At 40.3% G+C, this 23,062-nt stretch overlaps 2 protein-coding genes across 4 annotated transcripts in view; one reads left to right on the top strand and one right to left on the bottom strand.

Annotated features, from left to right (window-relative positions):
- Nucleotides 1–284: 284 nt before the first annotated feature.
- On the top strand, nt 285–9,969 carry chrna2a (cholinergic receptor, nicotinic, alpha 2a (neuronal)). The gene is given in 6 exon segments (XM_076979280.1): nt 285–513; nt 1,551–1,693; nt 1,878–1,922; nt 7,025–7,134; nt 7,512–8,589; nt 9,229–9,969. Coding segments are annotated over 6 exon segments (1,572 nt in total). The 5' UTR covers nt 285–443; the 3' UTR covers nt 9,355–9,969.
- Nucleotides 9,886–23,062, bottom strand: part of ptk2ba (protein tyrosine kinase 2 beta, a) — a 13,766-nt gene continuing 589 nt past the window's right edge. The window contains exons 2-30 of one of the 3 annotated variants that reach the window (XM_076979276.1): nt 21,921–22,148; nt 21,541–21,719; nt 21,361–21,448; nt 21,160–21,239; nt 20,942–21,004; nt 20,718–20,772; nt 20,469–20,609; nt 19,882–19,956; nt 19,378–19,479; nt 18,815–18,932; nt 18,638–18,677; nt 18,492–18,526; nt 18,363–18,404; nt 18,153–18,250; nt 17,758–17,839; nt 17,571–17,671; nt 17,189–17,304; nt 16,011–16,111; nt 15,767–15,856; nt 14,298–14,502; nt 14,115–14,208; nt 13,953–14,006; nt 13,070–13,219; nt 12,858–12,893; nt 12,721–12,745; nt 12,399–12,445; nt 11,946–12,080; nt 11,697–11,777; nt 9,886–11,374 (exon numbers count right to left, since the gene is read on the bottom strand). In XM_076979276.1, coding sequence (XP_076835391.1) covers nt 11,159–11,374; nt 11,697–11,777; nt 11,946–12,080; nt 12,399–12,445; nt 12,721–12,745; nt 12,858–12,893; nt 13,070–13,219; nt 13,953–14,006; nt 14,115–14,208; nt 14,298–14,502; nt 15,767–15,856; nt 16,011–16,111; nt 17,189–17,304; nt 17,571–17,671; nt 17,758–17,839; nt 18,153–18,250; nt 18,363–18,404; nt 18,492–18,526; nt 18,638–18,677; nt 18,815–18,932; nt 19,378–19,479; nt 19,882–19,956; nt 20,469–20,609; nt 20,718–20,772; nt 20,942–21,004; nt 21,160–21,239; nt 21,361–21,448; nt 21,541–21,719; nt 21,921–22,118 — 2,847 coding nt within the window. In that variant the 5' untranslated portion in view covers nt 22,119–22,148 and the 3' untranslated portion in view covers nt 9,886–11,158. Of the gene's footprint in view, nt 11,375–11,696; nt 11,778–11,945; nt 12,081–12,398; nt 12,446–12,720; nt 12,746–12,857; nt 12,894–13,069; nt 13,220–13,952; nt 14,007–14,114; nt 14,209–14,297; nt 14,503–15,766; nt 15,857–16,010; nt 16,112–17,188; nt 17,305–17,570; nt 17,672–17,757; nt 17,840–18,152; nt 18,251–18,362; nt 18,405–18,491; nt 18,527–18,637; nt 18,678–18,814; nt 18,933–19,377; nt 19,480–19,881; nt 19,957–20,468; nt 20,610–20,717; nt 20,773–20,941; nt 21,005–21,159; nt 21,240–21,360; nt 21,449–21,540; nt 21,720–21,920; nt 22,247–23,062 lie in introns of all 3 variants that reach the window. The other 2 variants (XM_076979278.1, XM_076979277.1) reach the window with 2 other exon arrangements.

The raw sequence follows: 23,062 nt of genomic DNA, 5'->3' as shown, positions 1-23,062 counted from the left end.
AGACCTTATGTTTTTATTCTGTTTTCAGAACCCTCATGTTTTGGTAGCTAATACAGATTCTAAATACAGACTATTCCCATAAACGTTATATATTAAATAGTAGATTTCTAAAATTACAAAGTATAATATGAAGCAATTACCTCACGTAAACTGTTTTTGTGTTAAAAGAATTTATATTCCAGTTTATGGAGGCTTAGCTTAGCCTACCCTTTATTTACCACACTGTTGAGAAGTTCGACCCAAAGAAGAAATGATCCCTCCCCTGAATTACAATGTGTGGAAACGCACACGGAACCTAGACATTCCCTCCTGGACCAGCAGAGACTCGACTAACACCAGCTACGGAGATAACTACAGAAACATGGATGTGATATAGAGCAGACCAAGTTAGATGTCATTTTAAACGTTTCCATCGGACGGTAACTTATATCGAAAACAAAGATATGGGACAAGATGTATTACTGCTCTTTGCCAAGACGTCGTTCCTCTCTTGTATCTGTCTTTGCGGGGCTGGTAAGCGAGGACCTAAAATATAATATTGTATTTCGAGACTGTTACGATGAAAACAGTGAATATCTGCATTAAGTCTTAACGTGTAGTTACGTACTTATAGGTTTGCCATCTACGGATTCCTAACACAGTTATCTACAAATTAAACAAATCAACCAAAAAACAATTAATATTTTTCAGGTTAAAGGGTGAGGTGATGTTCACCTAAAATGTTCATAGACATTTCTGAACAAAGTAGAAAGTTTTCAGAGAGCTCTAGTCTAGTCGTAGTTTGCCTAGCCCAGTCCAACATATAGTACTCTGAAATTTGTAGTTTGGCAGACGTACCTAGTCCTGTCTATGGAATGGTGTTTTGTGCATAAATGCAAACTAAAAACGATGGTCTTTAAAATGTTTTTTATTACCTAGTATACTATTTGAGAAAACCATCTCATTGGTTAGCGTAATTACAGCGGACTGAATTAATAAATGAGTGAGATGGACGTGCAGTTCTAATGAGGGGGAGGATCTTGTTGATGCAGTGTAAGTACTTTGCGCTTTATTGCTGTGCTCAGTCTTGCCATGGTGTGGGAGCTGGGACATAAATCTGTCACCCACGATCTCACCTTTGTAGCAGTTTGGCTGTACCTCATCCAGTTATGCCTCTTCCACGGTTTCTGTTTGAGTTAGTGACCGTGTTATAATCGACATCAAAATAATAATAATTATTATTACCTTGTTTAATTGGTTAATCATACACCTGATTAATATCCTGCAAAATTCCTGAATGTGTAAGTGGACCTAGAAGAACTGATGTTGATTTGAGGCAACACCAAAAGCTGATTTGAGTTTTCTTTTATTCTTTCACATTGCACTTTTTCCATTTTGTTAACCGATTGACAAAAAATGAACTATTAACACTTCGATTCTGAAAGCATTCTTACTGCAGTAGCATTATTCCACACCTGCCTAAAACCTTTGCACAATACTGCATACACACACACACACACACACACACACACACACACACAAACTCTATGTGTGTGTGTGTGTGTCTTCAGGTGACTGGACCCATGCCCACGCTGAGGATCAGCTCTTTAAGAAACTCTTCAGTGGGTACAATAAGTGGTCAAGGCCCGTACAGAACATCTCTGATGTTGTAATTGTCAAGTTTGGCCTCTCCATTGCACAGCTGATTGATGTGGTACGTTGGCATGGAATACAAGTCACTTAAATTATAAAAATAAGACAGTCCCATTTCAAAGTAATCTGTGGTTACTTGATATACTATGTTTGGAGAACAGATTGTAGATTATTAATTTCCTCTTGCCCTTGTGCTAATGTAATTACTTTGCTCATTTAAGATGTCTTTTCTAATTTACGGACAGGATGAGAAGAATCAGATGATGACAACAAATGTATGGCTAAAGCAGGTGGGGCATCTCATGTTTATTTGCACTTCAACAATGTGACGCCGGGACAGGGGCAGCAGGAGGCAGAGGCTGTGCACGCAAAGGTTTATTCACCATAATAAAGACAACAGAAAAACTCAGAGACCAAGGCAGAACGAACACAACAGAAAACTCAAAATGAAAGAAGTAAAGCAGACAGTCCTCAGACTAGGACTACGAGACAGTAGCTAGACTCTTATGGAGTCAAATTAGGGTCTTTAATGGTGACGAAAAAATAATAATATCGCAAATATAAGATTAGCATTATGCATTTTACGTTCCTAATTTGTTTCTGCAATACTTTCCCTCTTTTGCGTTTCTTTCTTTTCTTTGCGTTTCACATTTTATGTTGCTGCTTTTTTTTGCAATACTTTCTCCCTTTTGCGTTTCTTTCTTTTGTTTGCGCGTCACTGCTTTTCTTTGCGTCTCGCATTTTACATTCATAATTTTTTTTTGCGCTTCTCTCTTTTCTTTGCTCCGGTTTTACCCTCTGTGTGGGGCGGGGAAAGAGGCGTGGCCAAGAGCGAAAGGCGTGCTGTGAACGTTCAGCGTCATCCGTTGAACCGTCACACAGCGCGGCAATTTGGTTACTGGTATCATGGCAGCAGGTGTTCTGAAAATCTGTGCTACCCCTCGAGCTGTCCTACCTTGGGCTACTGCGCATGCGCATGCTAAGATTACGTCACTCTCAGCGCACATGGCGCACACCCGTAGCGCAAAATTATAGACATATCTATCGATTCTTGCTACCATGTCAAAATGTAGTACCACAGCAGTAGCTGTACGTACGATCATGTTATAGGCTATATTACCTTATCCGAACGTGCTTCTACCATTGATACTGTATGTACGATCATTTAATAGGCTATATTACCTTATATGAACGTGCTTGTACCATTAATACTGTAGGTACGATCATTTTATAGGCTACATTACCTTATCCAAACATGCTTCTACCATTAATACTGTAGGTACGATCATTTTATAGGCTACATTACCTTATCCAAACATGCTTCTACCATTAATACTGTAGGTACGATCATTTTATAGGCTACATTACCTTATCCAAACATGCTTCTACCATTAATACTGTAGGTACGATCATTTTATAGGCTACATTACCTTAACAGAACGTGCATCCAACATTAATACTGTAGGTAGGTACGATCATATTATAGGCTATATTACCTTATCCGAACGTGCTTCTAGCATTAATACTGTACGTACGATCATTTAATAGGCTATCTTACCTTATTTGAACGTGCTTCTGCCATTAATATTGTAGGTATGATCATATTATAGGCTATATTACCTTATCAGAACGTGTGTACAGCATTAATACTGTAGGTACGATCATATTATAGGCTATATTTACCTTATCAGAACGTGCGTACAGCATTAATACTGTAGGTACGATCATATTATAGGCTATATTTACCTTATCAGAACGTGTGTACAGCATTAATACTGTAGGTACGATCATTTTATAGGCTACATTACCTTATCAGAACGTGTGTACAGCATTAATACTGTAGGTAGGTATGATCATTTTATAGGCTATATTACCTTATCCGAACGTGCTTCTACCATTAATAAAATCACAAGTCATTATTGAAACAATGCACTGGAGCAAAACAAATTTTAATTATACATTATGATACAGTTATTGCAAATTATTCTAGAATAAAACTGAACATTAAAAATACTACAAAAATAACACTGCAGTTTTGGTCTCTCAGCGTTGGTCTGTTAAAATTTCTGTACTGCATCGGTAGTTGTACCATTTCTGTTATGTTCTTGTCGTCAGCATCACCTTCTAACATGGAGAAATGACAGCGCAAACGTCATGAACGTTACATGGTTATTTACTTGTATTTAAGAAAATTGCTTCAGAAATATAAAATAGCCAAACTGAACGAATGTTAAGCGTTAAGAAGTGCTCGTTTTGAAGTGAATCAACTAAAACCAGTTAGTGTAGGACACTAGAATGAACAGATGGATAAAATCGAGTACGGCGAGGCTAAAACAGACATTTGAAACCTCCACTTGTTGGAAACACTCGAGCAAATAGTAATATTTACGAGGTCTTTCCTAGGATAATCACAAAAATATTTAACAATTGTCGAAAAAACACAATAAAATGCAAAAAGATTTACATTGCAATATGATTAAATACGAGAAATGGGCAAAACTCACCGTTATTCCAAGACAAAAAACAGCTGGTAGCGCAAAATTCTGGGCTACGCTGACAGTGACGTAATCTTAGCATGCGCATGCGCAGTAGCCCAAGGTAGGACAGCTCGAGGGGTAGCACAGATTTTCAGAACACCTGTTGCCCAGCTGGACCACAGGTATATGCGTGCAGACATAGACGTCAGGTGCTAAAGCACCACCAACTCTGCCCTTTATCAACGAAAGTGCCCTTTTAAAACTTCGTTTAAAATATATATTATTATTATTATTATTATTATTATTATTATATCATCATTTTACTGAGGTCGGTTTGAAATGATCTTTTGAAAACCTGAGCGAATAAAAACAATGCCCTGAAATGCGCCACCACCTCGCACACACCCGACCTCTCTCTTCCTTTAACACCAGATGTGCTGCAGCAGCAGTTCAGTTCAGCGAGTGGAAGGAAGCTGAACGCTGAACGTTCACAGCACGCCTTTCGCTCTTGGCCACGCCTCTTTACTTTGGTCTTGACCAGAAGTCCATTGCCAGACTCCAGCTTGTGCAAAATGCTGCTGCACGGCTGTTAACAAATACAAAAAAACGAGAGCACATCACCCCAATTTTAAAATCATTGCATTGGCTTCCGGTCCTTTTTCGAATTCAGTTTAAAATTCTTTTATTTGTTTTTAAATCTCTTCATGGTCTCGCCCCCCAGTATCTGTCCGACCTATTACAACACTATAGCCCAGCACGCTCGCTTAGGTCAACAGATCAGTGCCTCCTTACTGTTCCGAGGACACTGAGAAAGTGCAGAGGTGATCGCTCCTTTTCAGCTGCGGGTCCAAAATTGTGGAATGACCTTCCTTTGCACATTAGGCAGATTGAGTCACTCGCCGTTTTTAAATCTCATTTAAAAACACATCTTTTTTCATTGGCTTTTGATTTAATTTGATTTTCTTAGTGCTTTATTTGTTTCTATAGCTTTGGGTTGTGTTGTGTGTTTTCTTCCTAAATTTGGTGTTTTTATTTAAACACAAAATTTAAATTTTATATTTGTGCTGTTTTATGTTTCTTATTCTTTCAGTATGTGTACAGCACTTTGGTATACATTTGTTGTTTTAAAGTGCTATATAAATAAAATGGATTGGATTGGATTGGATTTCCCCGCCCCCACACAGAGGGTAAAACCGGAGCAAAGAAAAGAGAGAAGCGCAAAAAAAAATTATGAACGTAAAATGCGAGACGCAAAGAAAAGCAGTGACGCGCAAACAAAAGAAAGAAACGCAAAAGGGAGAAAGTATTGCAAAAAAAGCAGCAACATAAAATGTGAAACGCAAAGAAAAGAAAGAAACGCAAAAGAGGGAAAGTATTGCAGAAACAAATTAGGAACGTAAAATGCAAAATGCTAATCTTATATTTGCGACAAAGCCGGAGTGGCTAATCGGGAGATTCGGGAGGATTCCCGATGGGCCGGTTCATGTTAATCTCTAGTTTGGGCCGATTGGGAGGGAAAAATAATTTTGGGCCGGATTTGGTCATAAAACTCCCGGGCTGAAAAAGTGTCCCACTCCGGCCCTGATTTGCGATATTATTATTTTTTTGTCACCATTAAAGACCCTAATTTGACTCCATAGACTCTCCCACGTAGCGAGGCGAGGTTGCAGGCTGAATGAGCAGCGCTGGACAGCGCGACCTGTGGGAATATAAGAGGGCTGAACCCGATTAGTGACTGGTGTCAATATTCAGGTGATTGGGAATGTGGGAGTGTCCTTGGATGTAGGGCCGGCGCCAGAATTTCGGGGGGGCGAACGTAAGTTGTTGAGCGGGGGGAGGGGGGGGGTGCGTGTAACGATTGTCGAGCGGCCGAGGGGGCACCATGTAGCGATTGTTGTAAAATAAATGGGTCTTATTTTTTACATTGAGGGGGCGGGACACCTCGCCTGAGGGGGCGACGCCCCCATTCGCCCCCCCCCCCCCCCCCCCCCCCGTGGCGCCGGCCCTGCTTGGATGTGAGGGTGTGCGCTGCGAAACGGTAGGCGTGTTGGTTTGAGAACGAGTGAGTGTGCGCGCCCTCTGGTGGCGTCTGGGCCGCCCCACCGTGACAAACATATTATCCTATTTTGCAGATATGGTTTCATAACTAATAATGCAAAATGTTGGAAAACACCATTATAATCAAACAAAAGCTCCCCCTTTAGGTGATGAGAGAAACCTTTTCCTTTGACCAGTGTGAAACTAGTCAATGGATTGGATCAGTGTAGCAGTGCGGAGGACTCTAAATAAGTATGTAGTGCAGAAGAGTTGTCGTAGGATATTTGAAGCGAATGAAATAATCAGATCATGAGTACAAGCAGTGGAGATTAGGTTTCTTTACAGGTTTGTTGAGCTCTCAGTCTGTGATAAGGTGCAGAACTCTACAATCCACGAAGGTTTCGGTGTACGGCTACTGCTTCTCAAGACTAAGAGGAGCCAACTGGGAATCTCCACGTCCCACTGGAAGGAGACCCAGAGATGGACAACTTGCTAGAGGGATCATATCTCACAGCTGGCCTGGGAGTGTTTGGGTGCCCAGCAGCAGGAGCTAGAATGTGTCTCAGGGAATAGGAAAGTCTGGATTGATCTTAGCGTACTACCACTTTAATCCTCCCCAGGAAAAGTGGACTGAAGATGATGATGACATTGATGATGATGATGAAGATAACAGATTTTCATAAATGAATCCTGTTAGAATATATAGACTAAAGGGTTGATTTCTTCATTATATAGTTTTTGTTGTTCAGTGGTCCAACAACTGATGGTAAATACAATAAAACATAGCAAATGTGAACATATATAAATAACTTGTTTAAAATACCTACATTTACACGTAAAATGTTTAATACAACTCTTTTTTTTCTTGACCCCTATAGGAATGGAATGACTATAAATTGAGCTGGAAACCATCTGATTATAACAACGTGACATCAATTTGAGTACCATCTGAGCTGATTTGGGTACCTGATATTGTCCTGTATAATAAGTGAGTGTTATTTTTACACTCAAAGCGATGCAAAAATGAAATATGGGACAGATATCACTGCAGAATGAGAGTGCCTATGCTCACATAAAGGCTTCATTAATATGTGTAATAGCTCTATGTTTAATGTAGTTAAAATTAATCATAGTTGTGGAACAAAATTAAATGTCATATCTTTTTATATATTTAATGGCATATATGAGGAAACACTGGCTTTATTAGAGAGGTGTACCTGCCCTCTTATTAATAAAGTAAATTGGTATCCCCTTACATCAGAACCCCGATCCCCAGTATAATAAAAACATTGAAACTTTAATTGGTGGTACATTAACCCTGGACACTTTAATGTTAATTTTCCCTAATTGATCTTTCTCTCATAGTGCAAATGGTGAGTTCACTGTGACTCACATGACCAAAGCCCACCTCTTCCACACAGGGAAGGTGCTTTGGGTTCCTCCAGCCATCTACAAGAGCTCCTGCAGCATTGACGTCACATTCTTCCCCTTTGATCAGCAAAATTGCAAGATGAAATTTGGCTCATGGACATACGACAAAGCCAAAATTGACCTGGAGCGTATCGAGGACACCGTGGACCTGAAGGACTACTGGGAGAGTGGAGAGTGGGCCATCGTTAACGCTGTGGGAACATACAACACTAAAAAATACGACTGCTGCCACGAGATCTACCCAGACATCACCTACTTCTTCATCATCCGCCGTCTACCTCTCTTCTACACCATCAACCTCATCATTCCGTGTCTGCTCATCTCATGCCTGACTGTGCTGGTGTTCTACCTGCCATCAGACTGTGGGGAGAAGATCACGCTGTGTATATCTGTCCTCCTGTCCCTGACAGTCTTCCTTCTGCTCATCACAGAGATAATCCCATCCACGTCACTGGTCATCCCACTCATAGGAGAGTACCTGCTCTTCACCATGATCTTCGTCACTCTCTCCATCGTCATCACCGTCTTCGTCCTGAATGTGCACCACCGCTCACCCGGCACGCATGAGATGCCACGGTGGGTTCAGTCCATCTTCCTCGGCTTCATCCCACGCTGGCTGTTCATGAGGCGCCCCAAGCCATCCCTGACACGCCGGCACCTGCAGCAGTTGCGGGGTAAAAGTCCGGGCCCGAGTCCCGTCTCCCTCCTCAGCACCTCCAACAGCTGGCGTCAGCAGGAGACCGATGTGGATGTCGGCAGACGCAAGGACACGGAAGGCAGGGCAGGTGTGGCGATCGCACCCGCCTGCCCACTGCCCCAGGCTGCAGACCCCCTCCTTGCTGACTGTGACCCTCTGCTCAAGAAGCTTGACTTGCAGCAGACTCCACGGCCCTTCAATTTCAGCATCTTGCAAGCAGAGCCCGTGGTCTCTTTTCCTCACAGTGTCATACAGGCCCTAGAAGGGGTGCAGTACATCGCCGATCACCTGCGTGCAGAGGATGCAGAGTTCTCTGTGAGTGAGTCTTAAATGATTAGTGTCTTTGTGTTCTCTAATAAGCTGCTACATTTAGTTTCAGTTTATGGCTTTACAAGCTTCCCAGCCTGTTTCCTGGTGGGGCCTCAGGTGGCTTGTTTTTTGATTCCATGCTCTAACACATAAAGGTCTTATTTAACTAATTGTTTGTTTTGGTTTTTTGCCAATATAAAGTTTCCTTTGTGTGGTATGGAGGGATTTGAACGTATAAAGGCACTGAACCTATGTTGTGCTATGTTCCACATGTCTTCTAATGTTTCATGTTTATGCAGTTGCATTCAGAACTGATTGATCTATGTATGATATTTCATCATTCAGTCGATGCAATCAAAGTAAGGTACAACTTACTGTTAAATAGACTCCCACTTTATTCCTCTGTGGTTTTCCTTGGATGTGTGCAATGCCACAGATATAGAGTATTACAGATTTAATCTTTTTTATACCTTATACATCTAAACAGTGTCACTAGCCAGTTATAAAAACATCAGCTCTTGAAATTAGATCTTTAGCAACAGCATAGACCTTTTAATAGTAAATCCTTCTCCAAAACCTCTTTTTTTATTGCAGGACTGTTATCTTATGAGTGAGATTCAGTTTTGTTATTTTGCCCTGTTCTAGATCAAGGAGGACTGGAAATATGTAGCAATGGTGATTGACCGCATCTTCCTCTGGATGTTCATCATCGTGTGTCTGCTGGGGACCGTGGGACTCTTCCTGCCCCCCTGGCTTTCTGGAATGATCTAACAGCTTTGCCCTAGGCCTTGAGATGCAGACAACAGATGACCATTTAGCCTGCATCATGAAAACAATGCTTGTCCTACAAAAACCCAATTATCAATGTTTTTTAAGGGAAAAACGGATGTTCTTTGGCAAAAGGTTGCTGCGTCCACAGGGTGAAATGGATATGAATTTCAAAATCAGCCTTGCCTCCCAGACCTTTTGTGCACTAAAGTTTCCTGGGTGGAGTGTCAGTCATGCACATGAGTGTGTGTGGGAGCGTATCAGTTCACTCAGGGATTACCTGGGGTCACAGTTAATTGTTTCCATAGTTCAGATCTTCTCAACCGTGGAATCACCATCTTTCTTTTGTAAGAAACGCACTGACATTTCCAGTTATCATACTGCTTCTCAAGTCACAATCACATAGCGGCAGCCCCCAACTAACTTAATATGCAAAATTAACCTTTATGAAAGAGGCAAATGACATGTGACCCTGACTATAAATGGGTCAGTTCAATTTAAACGAGTCAGAGGCCCTTTTTAACTCGGTGACAATTACCATCAACAAAAGTCATTCTTTATTCATTGATGCAAACTTTTGAAGCACCATTAAAAAGGAACTCTTTTGAGATTGACACATTTGAGTTGCATAATTAAGTTACAATCCTTCTCAATTTCACAAAACCTCACTTTAGAAAAATAGGATTTTTTCCAAAAACATTGTTGAATTCAATGCACTCATGCAAATAAAAACATTCTGCCTAGAGTATCTGAAAGAGTACGCTATTACCACTGCAAGGGTGATTTGAAACTTAAAAATACAATTATGAGAAATGGCAGTCCTTAGACAGAATGGACTGCAAATACATGTCTTTAAAATGAGCATGAACGCTTCATTTTGCAAGTACATGAAACATTTACAACCACACTCATTATTATATAGTGGTTAGATAACTGGTAAGGGTAAATTATATCAAGGCTGGCAGTCTTATTTAACTGGGAATTTGCTGCCTATATGATGTTTTTATTCTATTTTATGACGTTCTTATTCTCATTATTTCGAATATGAACATGTCAGTCATCTCCTTCAGTCCAGATTTATTTTACTGTAACAATGCATATCAGAGTATCATGTCTTATGTCTTAAAGAGCATTTAACATAATCCTTCGAAAAACCTTTGGTGGCGTTACTGTGAGTATAGCGCCCTCTGCTGTTCATCTGTATCTCAAAGACTTGTTTCAAAGGTCAAAATTCAGTGTGGCAACTCCACTTCCACTGTATGTACATTTTATCAAGCAAATATCAACTGCCAGCTTATAGGACAACGATATAGATTTTGAAATGACTTCTTCCATGAGATGAATCACACTCTAAACATCAAAACACATAAAAATACAGAATGAATGAGCCAGGGACTTAAATAACACTTATTTAAGATGAAAGATGGTCATACTGTCTATTAATAACTTCAGAACTGCAAAGCAGAAACACTACACATTTCTAAAACTCTTTCAACTGGAAAGACTGGAAGAGAACTGGAACAATATGTCAACTAGAAACATTTCATTGTTTACAAGCAATAAAATAAAAAACCAAAAAAAAAAAACATTTTAAAAGCAATTTTCCAAACATTCAGCATAGAAAGCACAGCTTTCATTGTCATCAATTCACATAAATAAAATGAATCTGTACCAGTCCTTAAAACACAACTTGGACTAAAAGTGCAGACTTCCTCTCCCCTTGCTGCTGCACAGCCAGAGCAGTTCAGCCAGGGGGCAGCAGCGCAGCAGCCCACACCCCAGTACTTCACTATGCTGCCCCGCAGAATCAGTCGGCTTTCGGTTTGGCTATATTGGCTCGCACGCGGGCCTGGTCCACAGCATCCAGGAGGTTCTTAGAGTCCATGGCCAGCGTGTGAGCTGCCGTCAACATCTGCTTCTTGCACTCGTCCTTCAGTGACGTGATGGCGTTCTGCTGGGCCAGTTTCATCTTACTGATCAGCTCAGCCATGTCTTTATTCAGCAGCTTTTGGGTGCCTTCGATCTAAAAGCCCAACCCACAGGAGAGCAGAGGGTGGAGGGCCAGGTCAAGAGAAACGTTAAACTGAATCAGAGGTTTTAATCCCAATCTTTGGGGACCTTCCAGATTGGACTTTATGTAGTTCATCTATACCAACTCTGAGAACATCTTAATCAGATAAGCAAGGACCACAGAGCTGATATGGAGTAACTGAAACGAGAACCTCTGAAGTAAAACCATGCACTCATGTCTGACGTTTAGCCATAAGTCAGGTCACTTCTCTTAGAAACGATTGTGCATGGTAATGTTTTAGCTGAGCATTTAAATAATCTTTGCTTCAGGTTACCTCAGTTTTGACCGACTCATGCAGGTCTGGGAGGAGCTCGTCCACACTGTGGATCAGGTCCCGCAGACTCAACCCCACCGCCTGGTGAATCACAGTGGTCAAGTCCCGCCAAGGCAACACTCCCAACCTTATATCTCTGAATTTACAGTGTCCCCAAACCATCTTTTGTGACAGCCCACGAATGCTGGTCCTAAAATCTTGCCATGTGTGTTTCTGTGTCTGCTGTAAGCTGACTGAAAATTCTCCTACCTTCACCAGACCAACATATTCTGAAGGTGGCAGTGTGTTGACGTCATTCTTGACCTGCATAACAGCTTTGACCATCTTCATCACATTCTGATAGACCATGTCCTCTGTGCGGTCTAGTTCAGCAGTGGGTGCTGGCTAGTAGTGAGATGACACCTCAATATCAGTACAAATGAGTAGGAATGGCTTGAAAAGGTCTGGTATGCACAAATGACTACCAAATGCCATTTGCACCCCCTAGGAAGTCAAACTGAATGGTTAAACACACTGGACTCCATTTTACCCTTTTAGCTTTAAGCTCCAGGCTTCTCTTTGGCTGCTACACAGCACCACATAAAATCCTTCCACTCTGAATGTTGCCAGCTGCTTGTTTGGAAAGTTCCAAAGGCCAGCTTCAAAGGGCTCAGCGGGCGATGCTGCCGTACCCCTCGCTAGCTGGATTAACAGTGCAATTACCTGAGCGGATAGTCTGGCAGGCTTCTCCGGGGGAGCTCGAAACTGATCTGTGAAAGGGAGATGACACACAGTTATTCTCAGTGGAAGAGGGTTTCAGCAGTGTGAGGGGAAACCTCTTGAAAAAAGAAATTAGCTAGTGGTTAACGTGTAAACTAATACCATGACAACTGGCAATGTCATGGCAATACCATGGTTAACCTAAACATTTTGATGCATCCATGCTTGCTGAAGGGTAATACACATGATGCCCATATGCAATTAAATAACAAGAAAATGTGTTTATATTTGATAAAAGTATACCAAAAATGTGATGTAAACTTACCATAGCCTGTTTCCGTTTCAGCCACCTAAAACATATTTTCCAAGACATAAGAAAACCAATGATCAGTTTTAACTTCCACCATTTTTGAGCAGAGGAAATTGAAATCAATAGATAGTTTTAACAGAGAAGTTCATTACCGGTTTTAATTTTGCATCGTCTTGAACAATTGGATCCTGACAGGAAAATTAGAGATTGTCAGTGACATCAGAATGACCTTAAATGAATTAAATGCACTGCATATAAACATTACACTTCCATAGAATGACCAATACTCAATCTTACTAGGGTACCTCACCTCGAGATTGTGCTTAGCAGTGGCACGTGATCTAGTACATGCATTCTCACTCACCAGTAGTTTCTCCTCTTTCTCAAGCCACCGATTATCCTCCTGCATCTCCTTCTTCTGCCTCCGCAATGTCTCCTGCATGTACTGCCTCTCCAGCTCCCACATGCGCTGAGCATCCTCCTTGCTTGTTGGCTCCAACACAAAGTCCCTCTCCTTGGAACAGTCAAAGACATGCAGACGTCACGTCTCCAGGGCATTCAAGTGAGGACCCCAAGCCCGTTCTTCGCCCTGTGGATTGGATCTGGGGACAGCTGAGCTGGAATGTCAGTCAGGCAGAACATTTGCTCGTTGCTCTAGCAGATAGCGGGCTATCAGGGGGGTCCTGGGTGCGTTTGCTCTGGCGTGTGTTCACCGAAGATTTTGCCTCGCCTTTGCTGCCGGCCCTCGTTCTTACCCCCGCCACGGCAGCGGCGCGAAAACATGGGCAGAGTCAGTGTGCCGGCAGAGACTCGCAACGAACGGACGCCTGGCCGACCGACGAGTGTGGGTGAACTACCACAACAATGCTCGTTCAGCTGGGGAGGTGCAGAAGCATAAGTGTACAGACAAACCACACTGCTCACCCACACGGAGCACACGCTGTCCACGTCGACACGTCCTAGCACATTACAAGCGATGAACAAGCATTTCTGAGGGATTTTCATTATAAAATGCATCGGGCCGTATTTTGATTTTAGAAGCTGCTTTTTATACACGCGTCCATTGATATACATACATTGACAGCCACAACCAGTGATGAGATGTCACAGAGCACACCCCAAAACACACAGGAAATGCTTGCACAACACAAGTTCTCAGCCATTTCACATGTGCAGATCGCATCATCTCAATTCTGTATCTGCATGGCTTTAGATAATGGCTGCCCCGCTAAGCAGAAAGAGTGTACCTGAAAGCGCCCTGGCCCAATAGTGTTGAACTTGGCAGATCTCTGTCTTGATGGCTGTACACAAAAACAAGAGAAGGTAAAGCCAGAAGGGTTACCATGCTCCTTCCTCTAAATAGAAGCTGTTGAGAAAATGAAAAGGGGAAGGAGAGTCTGAAATCAAACCTTGGGTGGAGGTTCTGAGAAGGACGTCTTGGTGGGACATGCCCAATCCTTCTTCTGCTTCATTTGCAATTCCTCTTCCATTTTGTGTACATCACTGCCAACCGAACAGATAAATGAGCTCCCTTGCTCACACATCAACTCTTGCTGCAGACGCATCAGCTAACAGTACCTCGGTATCAGTACCTCAGGCTGCACACGAGTTCAGTGAATCGTGGCCTGTCTCTCGGATTGTAGGCCCAGCAGTGGGTCATGAGTGTGTAGAGGGTTGGGGGGCAGAGCTCTGGCTTGGGCAGCCGCACACCCTGCTCCAGGTGGTTGATAACGTCCTTGTTCTCCAGCCAGAAGAACGGCTGCTGACCCCAGCTCATGATCTCCCACATGCACACGGCTGGAGAGAGAACCACAATGATACCTTACTGCTGGCCCCAATGCTACAAAGTCCAAATATATATATATATATATATATATATATATATATATATATATATATATATATATATATATATATATATATATATATATATATAAATTAGTGGTGGGCCGTTCGTTAATTTGATACTCTTATCGGGCGATATAAAAATTATTGCCGTTAATCTATTCTTAAAGTTGGGTTGGGAACTGGGTCAAAATGGGTAAGCAAACTATGATGATTTTCAACTTGATAGTTTAGTTCGGCTGTATTCCTAACCAAATTGCACAGTAGGGGCGAGAATGAGTTTTCAAAACTGTGAATTACAAATCGTACATGTGTTTACATGGATGCGGCCACGAAGTCGCCAGGTTTGCTTCATGGAAAATTCATTTTTAGGAACGTAAAGTGTTACCGGAGCGGAGCTCGGAGCGGTCGTTTTCTGCATGATCCTAGTGCTAGATTTGTCGCGATTAAAATATTTCTTTTTAACCGTTAAAACAGCAGAGGACCAAAACCGGCTATTGAAAAATTCCCTCCCAAATTACGTCCGTGAGGTTAAATGTACTAAATGTTAGCTTACATTTCAAATATCATGTTTAGCTGAATAAACATGTTATCAACCCCTTTTAATGTACAGTATGTAGGCTTACAAATTAATGTTTAACTGAATAAACGAGTAGCCTACATTTTATTGAGCATGTTTTTTTCTTCAAGTATCAAAGTAGAACAGCTTCCTCAAGCAGTCATTGATGCATTTTGGAAACAGGAGATGAGCCCCTGGTCTAATGCACCCTCTGTATTAAGAAACCCTATCTCAAAAACTGACTTTTAGTCATTACTTGGGTAGCACGCATATGAGCCATTTTAATATAGATTAATCTAGATTAATTTCAAGATTTCAGTGAGATTAATCTAGATTAAAAAAATTAATCTATGCCCACCCCTTATATATATATATATATATATATATATATATATATATATATATATATATATATATATATATATATATTACAGTTCATTCCTCATTTCATAGTGTGTACTAAGTGTTGTAAGACTATATGAAAGGATAAGATGATCTGAGGATGTTTTAAAGCTAGCGTTTATAAATCACTGAGGTCCAGCTTTTTGCATGACGTTCTCCCTGAAACCTGATTTGACCAAGCCAGTACCTGGATCCTCAACAATATAATCCCATTATAACATGCAGCACTGCATTGCCTTAACTTAAACCACTCACCAAACATCCAGACATCACTAGCCGATGTAAATCGTCTGAAATTGATGGACTCAGGAGCCATCCATTTGATAGGCAATCGACTCACCGAGGCTTCAATGAGAACAGAGATTTGAATGGAGGTTCACCATTAAAAGGGAGCACTGTAAACTAAAAAATGGTTTGGTCTTTTTAATTGTTGTTGTCTAAGACAATATGATAAAGACCTGTACTTTGTCTGTGTAAAGGTCAGTCAATTTTTACTTGCCTTTGTAGTATTCTTCCTCCTCTATATATCTGGACAAACCGAAGTCACCCAGCTTCACACAGTCTGGTTTAGCAACCAAAACATTTCTTACAGCAATATCTCTAAAGCCACAAAAACAGAAGCAGCTTTGTGGCAGCCCAAACTCCCCTAACATACATTTTCAAGGCTGAAATCATAAAGCAGCAATAAAAGGGAGGACAAAATTCACACTACTCACAGCCTGACGTGTGACGTAATATAACAGATTAATGTTTTTATACAAAACAATTCTAATATTAGGACAGATTATATAAATTAAATTTATAGAATATACTAGAACAACTTAAAATAGTTAACTGAAAGTATACTGTTATCATTGTATACTACAACTAACTGACTAGACCAAACAGGTTGATATTACCACAATGGATTTACTGCACATAGATTCAAAGGATGAGTACATGTTTAGATGTCTAAAGGCTAAATTATTTACAGAACACATCTCTTCCTGTCACCCTCTCTATCTCTCTAACTCATTGGACAAAAAAGAAAACGTTTTTTTCCCTTTTTGTACAGTACTATATGTGCCAGTAATTATTTAACTAAGAAGAGACGTTTAAAATAATCCTTCGATAAAATTTTTATTTTTATGTTACATATAATATATTAGGTTTATTATTATAAGTTTACTTAAGATTAAATCATGTGTACAGCTAACACTGAAAACTAATATCTCTCACTGTTTCTATTCTGTGTCATTTAAATTAAGTTAAAAAATCTAAATTTGAAGGAATCAAAAATGACAATGTATGTACAATAAAATGGCAAATGCCCTGCTATAACACAACTAAAGGAGGGACATATGATTCAGTGATATTAAATGTTATGCATTTCTGATATCCTAAAGTGGCTTCAAGTGTTCAAGTGAAAAGTGACTTTTCAAATGTCAAATGTCCTAGTAAAAATTGAGAATCGTGGTTTTAAATGTGGTTATCACAATGTTTAAAAAAAAGTGTGAATGTGGAGATTCACAAAGCTCCTCACAATCTTTGCACAAGCAGTGGAGAACTGTGACATTTTTCTGCACAGGCAGACAGATTAAAAACCAGATAAGCAAAAAGTCTTCAGAAATAATTTCAGTCAGTATAAGCTTTAATACAACTCTCTTTAAATAGTATATGTGAGTCATCGGTCCATACCTGTGCACCATATTAACACCCTCCAGGTAAGCCAGGGCTTTGCAGATCTGCAGGCTGTACAGGATGAGGGTAACATTGGTCAGTTTGTGCTGGTTCTCAGTCAGGTAATTTCCTAGCTAGAACAAACACACAGGGGAAAGGTTGGGTTAAGAGTCATGGGGTATGTGAGTCATTGGAAAAATGTTTTTCCTTCTAAAGTCTAGCATGGTTGTTACACTATTACACCATCACATAAGATCTTCAAATAGATATAATCATTTAAAACAATCAACTAACATTCTATTATTAGAAATACTCATTTTAAACAATCAACTAACATTCTATAATTAGAAATAATAATTTAAAACAATCAACTAACATTCTACTATTATCCGTGTCTCACCTCTCCGTGCTGGTAAAGTTCCATTACAATCCACACTGGATCCTCTTCGATGATTCCGATGAGTCTTACGATATGAGGATGGTCAAGTTTCTTCATGATCACTGTCACCAAGCACAGTACAACATGCTTTGGGGCATAAGACGATTAAGCAACTTTCTTGCGGAGGACTGAATAGAGAAGACTTTACCTGCTTCACTCATGAACTTTTCTTTTACATCAGCCGTGCAGTCCTTACACGTCTTCACTGCCACACTCGTCCGTTCACCCGTCTGCGTTTCAACACGTATTCACTGATTTTCATCTCGTTCTGCCCTACTCTTAGTATTTACAAGCGTTTAATGGAAGTGCTCCACTTGTTTGGTGCAGAAGTTACATGTCAGAAACAAATCTAATCTTCAGCTGCAATAAATTTGAATGAATAATAAATAAATAAGTGCGTCAGAGATTCAGAACTTTTGACAAACACTGAATATATACGTCTGCTGAGAGATTAGCTTTACATTCATTTATTGTTTAACATTTATGTATTCACCACCATGTAATTCGGTATCAATTCATTTTTTAAGTGTTTGAAGTACTGACCTTGCTTTTGTAAACTCCTTCATGAACTTCGCCAAAGAAACCTTCACCCAGGATCCGGCCAAGGACAACATCATCTCGACTAAAGCTGTAACTGCGTGCTATTGAGCAAAATGGATTACAATTTATTGGCCAAAGAAAGAAAACACTCACTGGGGATATGAGTGTTAAAACATCACTGCTGCTGGTATGATTTCCCAGTGTGGTACATACCTGATTGTGGCTGGTCTGGTATCTCAGCATATATATCTGAGCCTGCACAATTTAAAAATCTAAGTTCACATTTCTTTTCCAAATACTGAAATACTTAAACAGTTTTAAACAGCAAAATTACTGACATACCTATGCTGGAAAGGCTGGAGGAAGTGCTTGGTATACTAAATCATAAGGAAAACATTATTAAATCATAATGTCACAAAGCCTTGTTCATTGAAAATGTGTTGTACATAAAAGATATCTGCCTTTAAAATAATGAGTACAATACTCACTTGCTAGGAATAGGTGGTAGAGAAATTCTAGCTTCTTTTTCTGGAATTTAACACGGCAACACAATGTAATCACAGTAACAAATAATTACAGCAGTACAATCAGTATGAAATTGAAGAAGGAAGGAAGCAGCACAGATACAAGTGAGAAAATGAACACAAAAATATCAGCTTACTGACCTTTATTCATTTTTACCAAAAAAGATGTCTCACTGCCACTCTGCAAACGACAGTGACCATCTATCAGGTCAGCCATGTTCTCTGCAGTTGATAATGATTCTGTGCTGATGGACAAAGGCTGTAGATTGAACATAAATACACTTGGATCATTAAAAGGCTTCAAACAGAAAAACGTGTCCCTGGCATAACTTCTTGCCATATTCTTTCTGTATAAATAAACCTATGTATGATAATAATCTTAAATAATAAATATACATTCATAATATATATTCATAATGTATATTTTATTTAAAGTATACAAACATAATAATATATTAGATATGTTAGATATTCATACATATGATAAAATATTAATTAAATATATTCAGCAAACCTTGTGCTTTGTTTGTACATTATGTGCAGAAAATGTCTGATCTTTGGTATAAGAGGATTTGGTACAGTATTTCAAACTGAGAAGAATGGCCTCCGAAAATGACAAGTGGAGGGAAGATCAAACACAGCAGACATTCGTTCAGGACTACATGGTTTAAAGTGTGGAGGTTCTTTATGACATTCAATCTTACCTGCACGGCCTCCTTTATGGTCACCTGTAACAGAGCCTTTCCGTCATTCTGAAGGCAGCATCTGATCCTTTGAACCTGTGAGAACGCAGCTAGGCAGATGGGCTGTGGTAAGGGACAGAATACTGAATTAATGGAGACACTTGGTGAAAATGTATAAAGAGGATTTACTTCAACTGAGAAAAAACTACTAAAAGGTAATATAAATGGTACGAGGCATGGGTGTGTGTGTGTGTGTGTGTGTGTGTGTGTGCGTGTGTGTGTGTGTGTGTGTGTGTGTGTGTGTGTGTGTGTGTGTGTGTGTGTGTGTGATTAAACAAGATGCTTAGGAAAACTTTTAAAAGCATCACAATTAAAAGGAAAATAAAGGTCAATAAGGGAGAATTTTCTGAGGTGTTAAGACAAATGACAAAAATGTGGTTCATACATTTCTCAGAACCACCTCTGCACTAGACCTAAAGACATGTGACAGAGTTTAAGGATTACGTTGATTAATGGAACACTTACCTCAGCATTTTTGTCTGTGCGCTGGCAAATGCCTTTGGGCCCAATAACAAGGTCTACAGCCAAACGCCAGCCCTGCTGCATATCAAAGACAGCTACAAATCAGGTCTACTACACCTGCTACATGCATTGATATGGGGTGAAATGTTCAACTAATTGTGTAAGTGAGTTAATCTAAAATTCTGACCATGTTGAAAAATACAGAACGGATTTGATTTCAAGGTCAACATTTGGAAACAAGTTTCTGATTATGGAGTCCACAACAATCACTAAGACTTTCTTCTCTCAGACCAGGTGTTTTAATAATAGCTATCAGAGCGTAAATACTGTTTTGTCAAAGTGTTTTAAAAATAAATTGCTCATAGCACTTAAAGAGAAAAATGCAATAAAGAGGACTCATTTACGGCATTTGGCAGACACCCTTATCCAGAGCGACTTACATTTTTATCTCATTTTTATACAAGTGAGCAATTGGGCCTTGATCAGGGGCACCTCAATCATGGCCTCAGGTCTGGGGATCGAACCCGCGACCCTCCGGTCACAAGACCAGTTCCCTAACCACCAGGCCACAACTGGACAACTGGACTCACCACTAGCTCACAAGGGAAAACCTCCTCATCAAAACTGGAGAAAACTGAAAAAGTCTCAAAGAACTTCATGATGCACTGCTGCCCCTTCAGATATGAATACTGCTGGAATGTTTGCTGGATCAGTTTCCTGAGTTGCTTTGGCTGCCTCCCAGAAAACAAGTCAGGCATTAGTGAGCAAATCCAAATGTTAACGCATATCAATAATAAGATAAATTAACATATGTGAACATGTGAAGAAAACAAAAATACCTTCATACTATTAATCAGTTCAGGTGGAAAGAATAATTCAAGACCCACATCCTTCCTGACAACAAGAACAACGCTGAATGTATTTTTTCTGTGGTGTCCTTGTGCTGTGTATATTTGTATTTATAACCACATGTGTGTTTGCCCAATTTGAACGTCATGTACAGTCACATGCAGTGGCTGAAAAATGCAATAATGAAGCATGAAATATTTAAGCTGTCACTTACTCCAGCAATTCAATATTAGACTTTTTCTCCAATCCATTGGCATTCATATCTTTATAAAATCTCCTGTGGGATTACATGAATTTGTAGATTATTTTTTACAAACAATTGTGAAACATTTAATAAAATTAAAATATTAGTGGTCTAAAGGAAAAAAATCTTGGCTTGCACTATGCAATGGTAAGACATGGCGCAAGCACTGTGGCGTGTTACATCAGTACCTGATCTCCAGGCAGCCCAGCTGCAAGGCCATGCCATCACTGACTTTGCTGGCACAATACTGCATGTAGTCACTACGGACCTGGAGTGGGTGAATGAAACAGTACAAAAAAGACCCTTTGCTAATACTCTACACTTGGTCAGAATCCACCCACATAAGCTCTCTTTCAACACCGTCTTGATCTTAGGCGCTCCACACCAACCTGCTGATAGAAATAAAGCATGGTGGTTTCGTCTTCTTTTAATTTCTCCAAGAAATCAGTGGGGATGTACCGGATCCTCAGGTCATATCTAACCGTTTTAAGAGACATAATACACTCAGAAACTCATAAACTCATCATCAAATGGCCATTTCAGAGCCAGAGGGAGTTTGGAGCACCTACCTCCACTCGGCCTCCACATGCTGCTGCTCGTACTTCTTCTCCATCTCCCCCACGGTCAGGCCAGCGTGGAGCCAGTGCACTTCATCCGATTTGAGGTGTTTCAGCCGCAATCCATAGCAGCCAGGGTACTTGATGTTTGGACCGAGACGTCCACTATCCAATATGGATTTAATTATGTCCTGCAGAGCAAAATTCTGTTCACACTTCTTGACATTCATTTGTGTTCAGAATGTTTAATACGTGTGAATGTAACACTTTTTTTCAATTTACGGTTATTGATGGTGATTAATTACAACTACTATTAGATAAAAGCAAAATTGTTTGGATTAGGATTACGAAGTCAGAGGGAATAACACAATAAGGAGCACGGTGGAACTCACCCTGACTTCCCATGAGCTTTCACATTTGACCAGTTTAAAGTTCTTGCCCAGGTTGGAGCTGTTGCTGATGAAACAGACTTTGAGAATCTTTACTGTGCTTGATTCCTCGCTTGGCACCTTAGTGTGAGCTCTCTGCTCCTGCGGCACCTGCACACTCAGTCTTCTGCTGTCCCCAGACATCTCCTCATAGGCTGTCATGACAGAGGCGTCTTCATCTCAACATCAAGCCTGCAGTTTAGGGCACAGCTATAAAGTCACCATTGTCTACAGAACTGCCAAACCATCATATGCGTATGACTCTTCTGAGATGTGATGTGAACGTTTTACTGGAAATGGAAGATGCATTCACAGTTACACAGAGGAAACAAAAAAACTTCACAGCTTTTGATTAAGGGAGCAGCATTTCTCTACCCACTATGTGGCTGTATGTATACACGTGCAAAAATAGCATCACTGATAGAACTCTTGCATTACAAAATCCTGATCATTACCAAGCCCACTGACACGAATCCAGATATTCCATCATGCCAGCACACGAGCAAACACTTCCCACTTTTACTAAGTGGATGACTCCTTTGTGAGAGTTAGCAGTGGGTACCTACATTTCTTTTCAGTAGCATATGACACTGACAACAGGAAGTGAAATGGTCTTCTGGGTGCCACTCCTGAATTTAACTTTAAGTTCTATAACACTACAATAAGTATTGTCCTTCAACAGTGCATTTACATAATACATGTACATTCACATACACACAATGTCTTCGTCTGTGAAAATCTATCAGGACTGTCTGGGATCTGAGTGCTCATGCAGAGTACATAAAAGATGCACGCACCAAGTACGGTCTAGTCAGCTAGTAGGTGTATAATAAAATAGCCAATGGTACAATACAAATATCTCTGAAGGTACTTTCTAGTCTGTAATCAGACTAAACAAACCATAAGTAACAGATATTCAGAAATATCAACACTACAGCAATTTCCAATATAGTATTTTTAAAATGAAGAAACTCAGCCTTTGGTTCCTGATCGCAAAATCTAAACAAATTTAATCTACCCATTGACCCACATGTTAAGTTTAGAGATACGGGGGTTACTGCATCTCCAAATATTGTCTTGTGCCGGTGTTAGCGCAATGTAGAAAG

Source organism: Brachyhypopomus gauderio, chromosome 17 (genome assembly GCF_052324685.1).
Source record: "Brachyhypopomus gauderio isolate BG-103 chromosome 17, BGAUD_0.2, whole genome shotgun sequence".
Lineage (NCBI taxonomy): Eukaryota > Metazoa > Chordata > Actinopteri > Gymnotiformes > Hypopomidae > Brachyhypopomus > Brachyhypopomus gauderio.
This window is presented reverse-complemented; position numbering and strand designations above follow the sequence as displayed.